Here is a 16,133-nt window from a genome sequence, read left to right on the forward strand (position 1 = left end):
AACAAATACATATGGATCCCGAAGTTCCACATGGAGACGCTACGCTCCATAATGTTGGCTATGGAACCGGGAGATTACATGGTATCTCTGGATGTACGGGATGCTTACCTATATGTGCCTATAGCACTATTACATCAGTGTTACCTAAGGTTTGCCATCCTCCAGGAACATTTCCAGTTCCAAGCTCTGCCTTTCGGGCTAGCTACAGCACCCATGGTGTTTACCAAGATCATGGTGGTTATGGCAGTTTTTCTGCGCAAACAAGGAATAAGAATATTCCCATACCTTGACGACCTGTTAATCTTAGCACAGTCGTAAGATTTACTGTTGAGCCATCTGCAACAGACGATAGTTTGTTTACAGAGACACAGGTGGCTCATAAATTGGGAAAAGTCGTCCCTGAATCCGTCACAGCGGATGGTTCATTTGGGAGCCATATTGGATTCAGACCTACAGAAGGTTCTCTTACCAGAGAAAAAGATAGTCAGGGTGCAGGTCATGGCTCAGGAAGCGTTGCAAGCCCTGACAATGTCAGTCCATGCAGCAATGCGACTGTTGGGTCTGATGGTATCAACCTTCGACATGGTGGAATATGCGCAATTCCACTCCAGACCGTTGCAGCACCTTATTCTGACCAAATGGAGCTGAAATCATCAGACGATAAAGAAGCAGATGATAAAGATTCCAGTAAACGTAAAAAGGTCTCTAGCGTGGTGGCTACAGACAGACCATTTAAACAAGGGGAGACCCTTTTGGATAAAAGAGTGGCAAGTCCTGACAACAGATGCCAGCCTGCAAGGCTGGGGTGCGGTACTCGGAAGCCTATGGTTCCAGGGAAAATGGACCGCAAGGGAAAGTCACCTGCCGATAAATCTGTTGGAGATAAGGGCCGTTTACTTGGCTCTAGTTCAGGCAAAGGACAATCTACAAGGAAGACCAGTCCAGATCCGCTCAGACAATGCGACGGCAGTAGCATACCTCAATCATCAAGGAGGAACTCACAGCAAGAGTCTGATGAAGGAAGTAACTCCCATTCTAAAATGGGCAGTACTCAATCTCCCAGCATTGTCAGCAGTATTTGTCCCGGGTGTACTAAACTGGGAAACAGATTTTCTCAGTCGGCACACCATTCAGGAAACCGAATGGGCTCTACACCCAGAAGTATTTCAGACACTGGTGAACAGATGGGGTCTACCGGAGATAGACCTTATGGCGTCTCGTCTAAACAACAAAGTTCCGAGGTATGGATCGAGAACAAGAGACCCAGGAGCGGTCTTTGTAGACGCACTGTCAGTAGAATGGAGGTTTCAGCTCGCATATCTGTTCCCTCCAATATCTCTGTTACCCAGAGTAGTGAGAAAGATAAAACAGGCAAAAGGAGCAATCATTCTAATAGCTCCAGCTTGGCCAAGAAGGCATTGGTACACAGATCTGTTGAGAATGTCCGTGGAAGCACCGATACTGCTCCCTCAACGTCCAGATCTGTTAATGCAGGGTCCTTGTTGTCACAGTCATCTGGATCGCCTATCTTTGACGGCGTGGCTGTTGAAACCTCTATCTTAGAAGCTAAAGGATTTTCGAAACAAGTAATTTAAACTATGCTTAGAGCAAGAAAGCCTTCTTCGGCCCGTGTGTATCATAGAATATGGCAAGCCTATATTCACTGGTGTACTGGAAAAAATTTAAATCCAAGATCTTTTAAAGTAGCTAGGATTTTGGATTTCCTGCAGGCAGGATTGGATAAAGTGTTGAAAGTTGCTTCCTTGAGGGTTCAAGGCTCAGCGTTAACTGTATGGTTTCAGCAAAAGGTTGCTGATTTACAGGATGTACGTACGTTTTTCCAAGGAGTAGTACATATTCAACCTCCATTTGTTCCTCCTGCAGCTCTCTGGGATTTGAATTTAGTTCTTAAATTTCTCCAGGGTCCTCTGTTTGAACCACTTGAGAGAGCAGATCTTAAATGGTTAATGGTTAAAGTTCTTTTTTTTACTGGCAATGGCGTCAGCCAGAAGAGTGTCAGATTTAGAAACATTATCGTGTAAGTCTCCTTTCCTAAGTTTTTTCCAGACAGAGCAGTTCTCAGAACGAGATCTAGTTATCTTCCAAAGGTGGTATCAAAGTTTCACCTGAATTAAGAGATTGTAGTCCCAGCTTTTCAGGTATCGGGACTATCTGCGGGAGAAGTGTTGCTGGACGTAGTCCGAGCTTTAAGAATCTACATAGATCGTACTAGTGCCATCAGAAAAACAGATTCTCTCTTCATCCTCTACGGATTCCATAGGAGAGGTTGGCCTGCTAGTAAACAGACGCTGGCGAGATGGCTCCGAATGGTAATATCAGAAGCTTATTCTCTTCTCATGCAGATCTCCCTATTCCGGCTAATGTCTCTGCACACTCTACACGTAAGGTAGGTCCTTCATGGGCAGCACAGCAGGGTGCTTCAGCAGAACAGATATGTAGGGCAGCCACATGGTCTTCCATAAAAACATTCATCAGACATTATGCCTTGGATACTTTTGCCTCTCATGATGCAGACTTTGGGCGAAAGGTCCTCCTGTGCAACCAGGAGCGTCCCCACCACTAGAATGGCTTTGGGAATCCCAATGTTATCCTGTGGATAATCCTGTGGACCCAGCCAGAGAAATATACGTTATGGTAAGAACTTACCGTTGATAACGTGATTTCTCTAATGTCCACAAGTATCCACAGGGATCCCACCCTGACGCATCTGATTTGAGGATCTAGACAATCACTAAAAACTCTTCCTTCTTGTATGGAAGGGTGTGCATGTGTGTTCTTATCGCCTAAACAGGTCTCTGCCTGATGTTCCTGCCTAAAATCGCTGTGGAAAGAACTGATCTGACTGAGTCAGTGGGCGGGACTATATGGTGAGGGCCCCAATGCATCCTGGGAGGCCAGAAAGCTCGTGACCGTGTTGGTGCCATTTTCGCTGTCGCTCGACAATATCCCAATGTTATCCTGTGGATAATTCTGTGGACATAAGAGAAATCACGTTATCAACGGTAAGTTCTTACCATAACGTATATTTCGCAGTGAAGTAATGCATTATGAGGATAACATCTCTGGGACGAAGTGCACGATAAGCGCGGTCTAAAAGAAGGTGGTCTTCGGGGGTGTCAGGGGAGAGCTGGGTAAAGAGACGTTTGAGGTATAGTTCAAGGTAGGTGGCTTCTACATCTTCTGGGACACACTGGATCCTCAATTTGTTTCTTCTTGTCCTATTATCCTGGTCCTCATGATCTTCCTGTAGTTGGGAGATATCTTGGCGCATCTCGACGGATTGTTGAAACGTCACCACCTCCTCGACTCGCCTATCAAGTTGATCGGTTCTGGAACCAATCTCTGCAATGTCGGTCTTCATCGAGTGGATGGCTTGAACAGAAGTCTTAATGTGATAGCCGGGGGGGGCCAGGTCCATCCGTCATTTTTAAAAGCATTGCACGCCAGGACGTCTCATCACATAAGCAAGCAGTTTATTCACAGTGCAGACAGGGTTATCAGAACTTGTTCTCCTCTCCAGCACAATATTCATATGGGTTACATCAGTTTACATTTCCTTTCATTTGCTTCCCTGCAATAACAGCATTAACAATGATGGGATAGCATTACAGTACAATATATACTAATGCAGTCTCTGGGAATCAGTAGTGCGGAGTCCGAAAACTGAGATTCATTTCTGTGTGCTCTCCCCTATTCGCTAGGGGCTCTATCTAAACGGGATCTCTCATGGACACGTTACTGGGGGCCTTCCGCCAAACGTGGTTTCCTACCACTCACCCAGATAGTCCTCTCCCAAAGACTCACACCTCCCGTCCTGCTTCTTGGGTACCCCTGAAGGTGGGGATCTCCTGTGTTCCTTCCACTGATTGCTCATGCTGTTGCTGCTCTCACACTGCAAATCTGGATATCTTTTGCTCTTCCTAGCAACACCAACATGCTGTTCCATAATGCCAGGGACTGTGGAGTACCATGCTTGTTCCACAGTCCCCAGACTGCATTTCTCCTGGACACTTAGCCTGTGCCCTCCATCTCAGTCCTCTGCTCACACTGCATTCTAGCCTGTGTTTTTTCCTTGTCCTCTAAAAAACCCCTCTACACTTCCTGTCATAACCCCGAACATGTTGCAGTGTCTGTGAGAACTGGTTTAACTGGTTTTGGGGCCTTAAACTCCCCCACTCACTGATAAGAATTAAATGGCTTTTGGAACTTTCCAATATCTGTTAACATTCCAGTATGCCACATTAACATCCCTGACTTCCTTGAGAAGGGAGAGAAAGTCTCGCCGCGTAATGGGTGCAAGATCGTCAACTTCAGATTCAGAGTTGGAGAGTTCGTGAGAATGGTCGGGATTATCAGGTCTAGATTTGGCAGGGTAGCCTTTTTTTAGTGAGGAAGGGTGTGAGGTCAGCTCCCTGGGACTTTTTACCTCCTTTAGGCATCTTGTGAGGATGTAGAAGGCGAGAATAAATGACAAAGGAGTACGTAGATGGGTTGCTCCAGTAGCTCGGCTCAGGGCCAAGAGGGGAGAGGTAGGACGTTTAGGGGAGAGTCATTGGGGAGTCAATAAAGAGCACCGGGCAAATCAGGTATCAACATAGGGCAGAGATCTTTGATTCTATGGGCGTCCTATTTGGTACGGAGAAATAGGCAGGGTCAAGCAGGTAGTTGGAAATACAAATCCCAGTGCAATTGGAGCCTTTCACCACAGGAGGGAGCCAAACAGTCAAAGATAGAACCTGCAGTGCAGAGCACACAACTTCTCCAATAGAGAGAAGAAAAAAGTATATAAATATATATATATATATATATATATATATATATATATATCAGAAACATTACTCTCCCATTGCGCTATTTTAAAATTAAACGATAAAATTATAAGTGGCTGCCTGTAACCTCTAAGTTCCCTGTTAGAAGGAACTAAGTGTATGAAAATATGAAGCAAATAGAGGTAATGGCGCCAAGGGGGTCGTATCAATGCCCTACTTTAAAACGGACCCTTACAGCATTTTACAGATAAATTTCGTCCGATAACATATATAAAAAAATTTATTCATAAAAACATAAGCTCAAAACCAATGTCCATGAATATACAGAGTTGATACATTTGAATTTGTTGCACAATTTGAACAATCAACTTGTAGTGATGAGGAAAGATGCAGATATGTCAATACAATTTCCTCCTTCTCCTTATTGTAGATTCGGAGGTAACATCAGACAATAGATAGATAAATAAACCAACGCGTTTCGTCTTGTTCCAAGACTTCATCAGGGGGGATATCTACAATTGTAGAACAGTAAATCAAAATAATGTACAGCATTAAGCATCTTAAACTCTAATATAACATGACATATTGGTATGTGGAGGACATGACATAGCAACATGGGGAGGAAAAACAGAATAAATAAATAAAATGGAGAAAAAGGAGACAAGTGAACCAAAAAGCACAAATTGTAAAAGACATACCTCATCAATTTAATAAGTATTGTCTGCACATAAATGATCATTCAAGGATGTTTGGACAATTTTTTTCAAAATTTCAATGGAACTTGATTGGTACAGCAAGGACCAGGCCTAATCAGAAAACATTTGGTAACAATTGTTATTATGGAGTTACTCTCCTTTTTAATGAAACAAAAATTGGAATTATCCCAATGGAGCGGCACATACCTCATAAACCATCAGCTTGAACCTGACATTCGGATACTCAAATATGGGGAAGATTCATAAGGATATAGAATCTAACCGGTTCACAAGCGTAAGAACCTAAAAAATTAATTAATTGGGTATCAATCATAAGAATACCAACACATTCAAAGAAAAAAGACTCCTATCCAGTAGATAAACAAACAACCAAACACCCAGTTATGGAGTGATCCAATATATCTAATCAACAATGAACAAAATGATTCTTTAATATGATTTCCCTATAAATAGCAAGGGCCCGGAATTAGTTATCACAGCCACAAATGCTATCAATCTACAAGGTACCTCTACTGAGTAGTCTAATTATTTGTTGACATTATCAAAGAACCTTTTATTGATATTTGGAAAAAACCAAGACTAGTTAAATTAACCAATGCAATGAGTCAACAAGATACCTATTCTAGGAAATCCAATTGTCCATAAACGATATCATTAACCATAGATTAACGTTTTGGAAAATAAATGAAATACTCATGGTGCTATCCCTAAAAGGTTTCACTCATATTAGTAACAATAATTAGAAAAATCACTATGGTACACTTAGCCTGTACCCTCCATCTCAGTCCTCAGCTCACACTGCATTCTAGCCTGTGTTTTTTCCTTGTCCTCTAAAACCCCCCCTACACTTCCTGTCGTAACCCCCTACATGTCGCAGGGTCTGTGAGAACTGGTTTAACTGGTTTTGGGGCCATAAACTCCCCCACTCACTGATAAGAATTAAATGGCTGTTACATTCCAGTATGCCACATTAACATCCCTGACTTCCTTGAGAAGGGAGAGAAAGTCTTGCCGCGTAATGGGTGCGAGATCGTCAACTTCAGATTCGGAGTTGGAGAGTTCTGAGAATGGTCGGGATTATCAGGTCTAGATTTGGCAGGGTAGCCTTTTTTTAGTGAGGAATGTGTGGGGTCAGCTCCCTGGGACTTTTTACCTCCTTTAGGCATCTTGTGAGGATGTAGAAGGCGAGAATAAATGACAAAGGTACGTAGATGGGTTGCTCCAGTAGCTCGGCTCAGGGCCAAGAGGGGAGAGGTAGGACGTTTAGGGGAGAGTCATTGGGGAGTCAATAAAGAGCACCGGGCAAATCAGGTATCAACATAGGGCAGAGATCTTTGATTCTATGGGCCTCCTGTTTGGTATGGAGAAATAGGCAGGGTCAAGCAGGTAGTTGGAAATACAAATCCCAGTGCAATTGGAGCCTTTCACCACAGGAGGGAGCCAAACAGTCAAAGATAGAGCCTGCAGTGCAGAGCACACAGCTTCTCCAATAGAGAGAGAAAAAAAGTATATATATATATATATATATATATATATCAAGTAAGGTCAGTGCGCTACTTCCCTCCACATTCAATATAGTACGTTTTGGTAGGAAATTCTTTGATCTGTCCAAAGTGCACACAATTTCCACAGGTAAACCTGCTCAGTCCTTCAGGGTGCCACTAGGTTTAGTAGCAAGAAAATCTAGAAAAAAGGAGAGAAGGGACAAGCGCCTGATGATACAGTAACTTCACACTTAGTTTAGTGATTCGACCACACTTATATAAGTAATCTGCGTACCAGATAGTGGATTTTCTATCGTGCACATCAAATACTGTGACTTTGTCCTCCAATCTGTTGTTCACAGCATAAGGGATCTCCAAATAGTTTTGAACTTCTAAAACAGCTTGTGTAGCTGGTACTCTCATTACGCCACCAGCCGATGAAGGATTACTACTCCGCTGCGTCACTTAAGTCTGCTGCCTGTGAGCTCTCCTGAAACTGATGTTGAATCTGATCATATAGTGATCACTGTTACCCAAAGTCTCCCCTACTTTAGTATCCGATATGATGTCCACATTATTAGTAAATACTAGATCTAGAATAGTTATATACCCCTAGTTGGGTCCTCGACTATTTGAAACAAGTAGTGATCGTTTAATATATTTAAGAACCTGCTTCCCCTAGCTTTAACACATGAATCGTTACTCCAATTAATATCAGGATAGTTAAAATCCCCAATCGCTAGCATGTCCCCCAATCCCGCAGCCATTTTGATTTGCTGAAAGAGTTGTTCTTCCTCATGTATGCTAATATCTGGCTGTTTTCATCATAGCTAGAGTTCATGTGTATGGGAACCCGGGTCATAGCTAGAGTTCATGTTTATGGGAGCGGGGGTCAGTGTTAGAGTTCATGCGTAGAGGAGCCCGGGTCATAGCTAGAGTTTATGTGTAAGGTATCCCGGGTCATAGCTAGAGTTCATGTATATGGGAGCGTAGGTCATAGCTACAGTTCATGAGTATGGGAGCCCAGGTCTTAGCTAGAGTTCATGTGTAGAGGAGTCTGGGTCATAGCTAGAGTTTATGTGTATGGGAGCCCTGGTCAGTGCTACAGTTCATGTGTATGGGAGCCCGGGTCATAACTAGAGTCCATGTGTATGGGAGCCCGGGTCATAGCTAGAGTGCATGTGTATGGGAGGCCGGGTCAGAGCTAGAGTTCATGTTTATGGGAGCCTGGGTCAGAAATAGAGTCCATATTTATCGGTTCCTGGGTCAGAGCTAGAGTTCATGTTTCTGGGAGCCTGGGTCATAGCTAGAGTCCATGTTTATGGGTTCCTGGGTCAGAGCTAGAGTTCATGTTTATGGGAGCCTGGGTCATAGCTAGACTTCATGTGTATGGGAGCCCGGGTCATAGCTAGAGTTCATGTGTATGGGAGCCCAGGTCTTAGCTAGAGTTCATGTGTATGGGAGCAGGGCCGGTTCCGGGGCTTCTTGCGCCCCGGGCGGCATTAGGGGGCGTGGCTTCATACAGGGGGCGTGGTCAGTTACGCCCCCTGTACTGTAGTAGGATGTGCGGTGCGCGATGACGTCCTCGCGCACCGCACAGCAAAGGTCCTCTCCACGAAGAAAAACTAGACGCTAAGCGTCTAGTTCCCTTCGTGGAGAGGACCTTTGCTGTGCGGTGCGCGATGACGTCAACGCGCACCGCACATTACAGTTAAGGTCCTCTCCAGGAAGGGAAACTAGACGCGTAGCGTCTAGTTTCCCTTCACAGCGGGCAGCCCACGAAGGGAAACTAGACGCGTAGCGTCTAGTTTCCCTTCACAGCAAGACATCGGGCAGTGGCAGCGGGGGGCACCACAGCAGCAGCGGATCTTGCCATGGTGCGGCGCCCTCCGGATGGCGCCGGCGCCCTCCGGAAGGCGGCGCCCCGGGCAAAAGTCCTGCTTGCCCGTGGCAAGATCCGCTACTGTATGGGAGTCCAGGTCATAGCTAGATTTCATGTGTATGGGAGCCCGGGTCATAGCTAGAGTTCAGGTGTAGAAGAACCCGGGTCATAGCTAGAGTTCAGGTGTATGGGAACCCAGTCATAGCTAGAGTTCATGTTTATGGGAGCCCAGGTCAGTGTTAGAGTTCATGTGTAGAAGAACCCGGGTCATAGCTAGCGGTCATGTGTATGGGAACCCAGGTCAGTGCTAGAGTTCATGTGTAGAGGAGCCCGGGTCATAGCTAGAGTTCATGTTTATGGTCTTTGTTTTGATCATATATTTATATTTTTAACTGAGTTTCAAACCATATTTGATAGAGTAACAGTTATGAATTGTAATAGTGGCCCTCATTCCGAGTTGTTCGCTCGCAAGGCGATTTTAGCAGAGTTACACACGCTAAGCCGCCGCCTACTGGGAGTGAATCTTAGCATCTTAAAATTGCGAACGATGTATTCGCAATATTGCGATTACAAACTTCTTAGCAGTTTCAGAGTAGCTTCAGACTTACTCGGCATCTGCGATCAGTTCAGTGCTTGTCGTTCCTGGTTTGACGTCACAAACACACCCAGCGTTCGCCCAGACACTCCTCCGTTTCTCCAGCCACTCCCGCGTTTTTCCCAGAAACTGTAGCGTTTTTTTCCACACGCCCATAAAACGCCGTGTTTCCGCCCAGTAACACCCATTTCCTGTCAATCACACTACGATCGCCGGAGCGAAGAAAAAGCCGTGAGTAAAAATACTTTCTTCATAGCAAATTTACTTGGCGCAGTCGCAGTGCGGATATTGCGCATGCGCACTAAGCGGAAAATCACTGCGATGCGAAGAAATTTACCGAGCGAACGACTCGGAATGAGGGCCCGTATCTGCTGACATACAATACAATAATAACTGTGCAGCATAACATTACCTGAGGAAATACAGTGGCGCTAGTCATTAAATACCGAGAAATTACATAGTGTCAGTTTGGAACATTATATGGCGAAAATTTTTTGAGCACTATTATTTCTTATCAACACCTCTGTTACTTTTTTAAATGTTTTGATTTACACAGAGGATCCTAAATTTCCTTATCTGCTTGTCCACATTGTAGACGGTGGTTAATATCTCTGGTTGCCATCCTGACGCTGTGGTAGAATGTTTAAAGAAGAAAACCGCAAAGGAGATCCTGGCGATATCTTCGGCCATGGTAACATTTTATTGTCCATTTGGGAGGAATGTGCAGAATTAAGAGGGAATGTTTTGTTTACACTTCTAAAAACTAAACAGGATGCATTATAATGAATGACAAAGGTTGTGGCATCAATGCAGAAAGCGTATTCTCTATATTTATTTATTTATTTAACTATAATATATAAACCTCATTGAGACCTGATCACAGCTGTGCAAAATCGCAAGGCGGGCGATTATCAAACAACTGCACATGCGTATGGATCGTAATACGCAGGCGCGTGGCCAAACTGGGAAAGAAATCAGTGTCTTCTTTGATCGCTAGGAGAACCCAGTCTGATTGACAGGAAGCAAATGTTTGGGAGTGGTAACTGGCCGTTTTTTAGGAGTGTCAGGAAAAATGCAGGCGTTCCCAAACGATTTCAGGGAGGGTGTGTGACGTCAGCTCCGGCCCCAATCAGCCTGTTTCTTTTGCATTGAAGGAGTCAGTCCTGGGCTATGTACAGGCTGCACAGACTGGAAAAATTATTAGATGGTGAGTGAGTTGCGAATGGATTTGCAGCTGACCGGCATTTGGAAAGCTTTTCAGGGGCAAATGCAGGATTTTCCTGGGGGGGTGGGGGGGGGTTCCAGATGTTTGTCAGAGGCAAACGCAGGATTTGAAGGTGGGAAAGGGTGGGTTCCACACACACATACATACACACCCTTAGAACACATACGTATACACACATATAGAACACAAACATATACACATGCACGCATACAGTATACAAACACACCTACATACAGTATACACACAAATACATACATGCTGCACATACAAACACATAAAACACATAAACACATACAGACACACATATAAACACATAAGAACACTTACATATGTGATCCCCTGACGTTATGCCTTATGCTGGAAGAGCGGACCGCACAGACAGGCAGTCAGCAGTCACCGCAGGAGAACAGTCAGCGTGCAGTCAGTCACCGGGTAGGAGCCGCATGCTGCAATACATATGGGCAGGCTGAGCAGCAGCGGAGAAAGGGCTGTGGCTAACTGGCGCTCCGGTCCCCGGTGATTGAACCACTGAGCCTGGGGGGCAGTGCTGTGAGGCAAGCAAGTCATCCAGCTTCTGGGAAGTGCGTGGAAACGGAGGTGGCGGCGGCCGGGAGCTTGGGCAGGGCCCCGATCATGGGCCTTGAGAGTATCCTGGGTCGTGGCTGAGTTTGCATGCCTTGAAGGTAGCTGGATGTGGCTGCTGCGGGCCCTTTAGTCCCCAAGGGCCTCGTTGCAGCGCACCGGCTGCACTGCTGGTTGTTCCGCCACTGGGTAGATGGCGGGGGGAGCCTTAATCCGGCTCTGGTGAGGAGGACATGTGGGAGATGCTGTGTATGAGCAGCAGCTCCCACTCAGTGGCGACGATCCGATCACAAATTCGCAGAGGTGCAATCAGGTCTGAATTACGCCCAATATCCATGCATGATGGAGTGAAGTGACACAGCTGTCTCCGTCTCTAAAAAGCAAATTCAGTCCATCAGGGGGGTTTCTGTGCAACCAGAAACCCCCCCTGCGTGCGATACTGCTTTTCACATGCCGTACGCAGACTATCGCGGGGCGGATTTTCACTCTGGCTGGGTGGCGACGATCCGATCACAAATTCGCAGAGGTGCAATCAGGTCTGAATTACGCCCAATATCCATGCATGATGGAGTGAAGTGACCTGCGCCATATTGGTACCTGGGTGTGGTATGGAAGGTCGACCACACTTAGGTCGACAGTGTCTAGGTCGACCAGTAACTAGGTCGATAGGGTTTCTAGGTCAACATGGTCTAGGTCGACAGGTCAAAAAGTCAACATGAGTTTCTTTTATTATTTTTGGTGTCGTTTTCTCCGTACAGTGACCGGGAACCCCAATTAGTGCATCGTGTCCCCTCGCATGGCTCGCTTCACTCGCCATGCTTCTGGCAAGGTTACTATTCCCAATCGTAGTCCACGTGGATCGTAAAGTATGAAAAAAGTTCAAATAAATAAAACAATTGTGAAAAACTCATGTCGACCTAGAACATGTTAACCTAGAGACCCTGTCCACCTAGAAACCCTGTCCACCTAGTTACTGTCGACCAATAGTGGTCGACCTGGACATTGTCGACCTAAGTGTGATCGACCTAGAGACTGGATACCTTGGGACTTGTAGTACAGCCTAATTTTGTCTTGGATTTAAGCTTTGATGGAAAAAATAGATTATGACTGAAAGTGGACTGGGGTGGATGGAAGGACATACACAGATGAAGGAGAAGATCTAAGAGAGACCAACTATGCAGACAGATCTTCAAAGCAAATCCGTCCTCGGGGTCACATGGTGTATTCTTAAACTTAAAAAGGAGATCTGAGTAAAAAGTAAAGCATGTTTTAATAAAGATCAATTATTAAAAAAAGAAACAAGTTAAAGCTAGGGGAGACCAGTCAGTAAAGAATTAGCAGCATCCAAGGGGTTGTCCACTGTTGGAAGTTTGTAGTGTACGTGGCACCTGGTTGAACAATTCATTCAGCTTATTTATACTGTACCCCCAACATAGGGGGTGCAATCAGAGTTGATCGCAGCAGCAAATTTGTTAGCAGTTGGGCAAAACCATGTGCACTGCAGGAGGGCAGATATAACATGTGCAGAGAGAGTTAGATTTGGGTGGGGTGTGTTCAAAGTGAAATTTAAATTGCAGTGTAAAAATAAAGCAGCCAGTATTTACCCTGCACAGAAACAAAATAACCCACCCAAATCTAACTCTCTGCAAATTTTATTTCTGCCCCACCTGCAGTGCACATGGTTTTGCCCAACTGCTAACAAATTTGCTGCTGCGATCAACTCTGAATTACCCCCATAGTTGCTTGAAAGCAGGATTGGTTTAATAATAAGTCCACTAAAAGTTGGAAATCCAGAATCACATGTAAAACTCAATCCCCAAAGACTGGTGCCTGGCATTTACAAGATCAGGTGGGACCACTTACCTCCGGCTTACGGGGGTAATTCCAAGTTGATCGCAGCAGGAATTTTGTTAGCAGTTGTGCAAAACCATGTGCACTGCAGGGGAAGCAGATATAACATGTGCAGAGAGAGTTAGATTTGGGTGGGTTATTTTGTTTCTGTGCAGGGTAAATACTGGCTGCTTTATTTTTACACTGCAATTTAGATTGCAGATTGAACACACCACACCCAAATCTAACTCTCTCTGCACATGTTATATCTGCCCCCCCTGCAGTGCACATTGGGGGTGATTCCGAGTTGTTCGCTCGTTAGTTTTTTTCGCTACGGAGCGATTAGTCGCAAACTGCGCATGCGCAATGTTCGCAGTGCACCTGCGCCAAGTAAATTAGCACAAAAGTTTGGTATTTTACTCACGGCGTAACAAAGTTTTTTCATCGTTCTGGTGATCGTAGTGTGATTGACAGGAAGTGGGTGTTTCTGGGCGGAAACTGGACGTTTTCTGGGAGTGTGCGGAAATACGCAGGCGTTTCAGGGAAAAACGCGGGAGTGTCTGAAGAAACGGGGGAGTGTCTGGGCGAACGCTGGGTGTGTTTGTGACGTCAAACCAGGAACGAAACTGACTGAACTGATCGCAGTGTAGGAGTAAGTCTCGAGCTACTCAGAAACTGCTAAGAAATTTCTATTCGCAATTCTGCTAATCTTTCGTTCGCAATTCTGCTATGCTAAGATTCACTCCCAGAGGGCGGCGGCCTAGCGTGTGCAATGCTGCTAAAAGCAGCTAGCGAGCGAACAACTCGGAATGAGGGCCATGGTTTTGCCCAACTGCTAACAAAATTCCTGCTGCGATCAACTTGGAATTACCCCCTACATCCGCTGCTCCTGATTGTAAAGCTGCATATACCCATCACTTCTAAATGTCCTCCTGCTTATACTCATCACTATTCAGCTTGATCCTGTTTATACCCATCAATACTCAGCATCCTCTTGCTTATACCCATCACTTCTCTGCTTCCTCCTAGGTATACCCATCACTTCTCTGCTTCTTCCTGCTTATACCCATCACTTCTCACCTTCCTCCTGCTTATACCCATCACTTCTCACCTTCCTCCTGCTTATACCCATCACTTCTCCGCTACCTCCTGCTTATACCCATCACTTCTTACCTTCCTCCTGCTTATACCCATCACTTCTTACCTTCCTACTGCTTATACCCATCACTTCTCACCTTCCTCCTAGGTATACCCATCACTTCTCTGCTTCCTCCTGCTTATACCCATCACTTCTCACCTTCCTCCTGCTTATACCCATCACTTCTCCGCTTCCTCCTGCTTATACCCATCACTTCTTACCTTCCTCCTGCTTATACCCATCACTTCTCCGCTTCCTCCTGCTTATACCCATCACTTCTTACCTTCCTCCTGCTTATACACATCACTTCTCACCTTCCTCCTGCTTATACCCATCACTTCTCACCTTCCTCCTGCTTATACCCATCACTTCTTACCTTCCTCCTGCTTATACCCATCACTTCTCCGCTTCCTCCTGCTTATACCCATCACTTCTTACCTTCCTCCTGCTTATACCCATCACTTCTTACCTTCCTCCTGCTTATACCCATTAGGGATGAGCGGGTTCGGTTCCTCGGAATCCGAACCCGCCCGAACTTCATGTTTTTTTACACGGGGCCGAGCGACTCGGATCTTCCCGCCTTGCTCGGTTAACCCGAGCGCGCCCGAACGTCATCATCCCGCTGTCGGATTCTCGCGAGGCTCGGATTCTATCGCGAGACTCGGATTCTATATAAGGAGCCGCGCGTCGCCGCCATTTTCACACGTGCATTGAGATTCATAGGGAGAGGACGTGGCTGGCGTCCTCTCCGTTTATAGAGAAGAGAGTGAGACAGTAGAGAGAGACACAGTAGTAATTTTGGGGAGCATTAGGAGGAGTACTAGTTACTTGCTGAAGTGATAGATACTAGTGTGACTGTATATTATCTGACTTGTGGGGGAGACACTGACAGTGGGGAGCAGTTAGAGTCTGAGAGCAGGACTCAGGAGTACATATAACGTACAGTGCACACTTTTGCTGCCAGAGTGCCACACTGCCATTGTGACCACACTGACCACCAGTATAATATATATTGTGATTGTCTGCTTAGGAGTACTACTTGCAAGTTGCTGATAGTGTGACCAGTGACCTGACCACCAGTCACCACCAGTTTAATATATATATATATATATATATATATATATATAATTGTATATAATATATATATAATATTGTATACCACCTACCCGTGTTTTTTTTTTTCTTTCTTCTTTATACATACTACTATAGTAGCTTACTGTAGCAGTCTGCGGTGCTGCTGAGCTGACTGTGTCCAGCAGGTCCGTCATCAGTCATTACATAATAAATATATATACCTGTCCGGCTGCAGTACTAGTGATATTATATATATATATATTAATTTCATCTCCTTATCATCCAGTCTATATTAACAGCAGACACAGTACGGTAGTCCACGGCTGTAGCTACCTCTGTGTCGGCAGTCGCTCGTCCATCCATAATTGTATACCACCTACCCGTGGTTTTTTTTTTTTCTTTCTTCTTTATACATACTACTATAGTAGCTTACTGTAGCAGTCTGCGGTGCTGCTGAGCTGACAGTGTCCAGCAGGTCCGTCATCAGTCATTACATGTTTTTTGGAAGGGCCATCCTGCGTGACACTGCAGTGCCACTCCTAGATGGGCCAGGTGTTTGTGTCGGCCACTAGGGTCGCTTAGCTTACTCACACAGCTACCTCATTGCGCCTCTTTTTTTCTTCTTTGCGTCATGTGCTGTTTGGGGAGTGTTTTTTGGAAGGGCCATCCTGCGTGACACTGCAGTGCCACTCCTAGATGGGCCAGGTGTTTGTGTCGGCCACTAGGGTCGCTTATCTTACTCACACAGCTACCTCATTGCGCCTCTTTTTTTCTTCTTTGCGTCATGTGCTGTTTGGGGAGTGTTTTTTGGAAGGGC

General features: G+C 45.3%; 1 protein-coding gene across 2 annotated transcripts in view; it reads left to right on the forward strand.

The window, feature by feature from the left end:
* The window catches only part of LOC134969575 (carboxylesterase 5A-like), a 66,498-nt gene that overhangs the window by 38,739 nt on the left and 11,626 nt on the right, over window positions 1-16,133 (forward strand). For both annotated transcript variants that reach the window (XM_063945620.1, XM_063945619.1), the window contains exon 7: window positions 10,063-10,158. In XM_063945620.1, coding sequence (XP_063801690.1) covers window positions 10,063-10,158 — 96 coding nt within the window. The remainder of the gene's footprint in view (window positions 1-10,062; window positions 10,159-16,133) is intronic.

The sequence above is a fragment of the Pseudophryne corroboree genome, chromosome 11, assembly GCF_028390025.1.
Source record: "Pseudophryne corroboree isolate aPseCor3 chromosome 11, aPseCor3.hap2, whole genome shotgun sequence".
NCBI classification, from domain to species: domain Eukaryota; kingdom Metazoa; phylum Chordata; class Amphibia; order Anura; family Myobatrachidae; genus Pseudophryne; species Pseudophryne corroboree.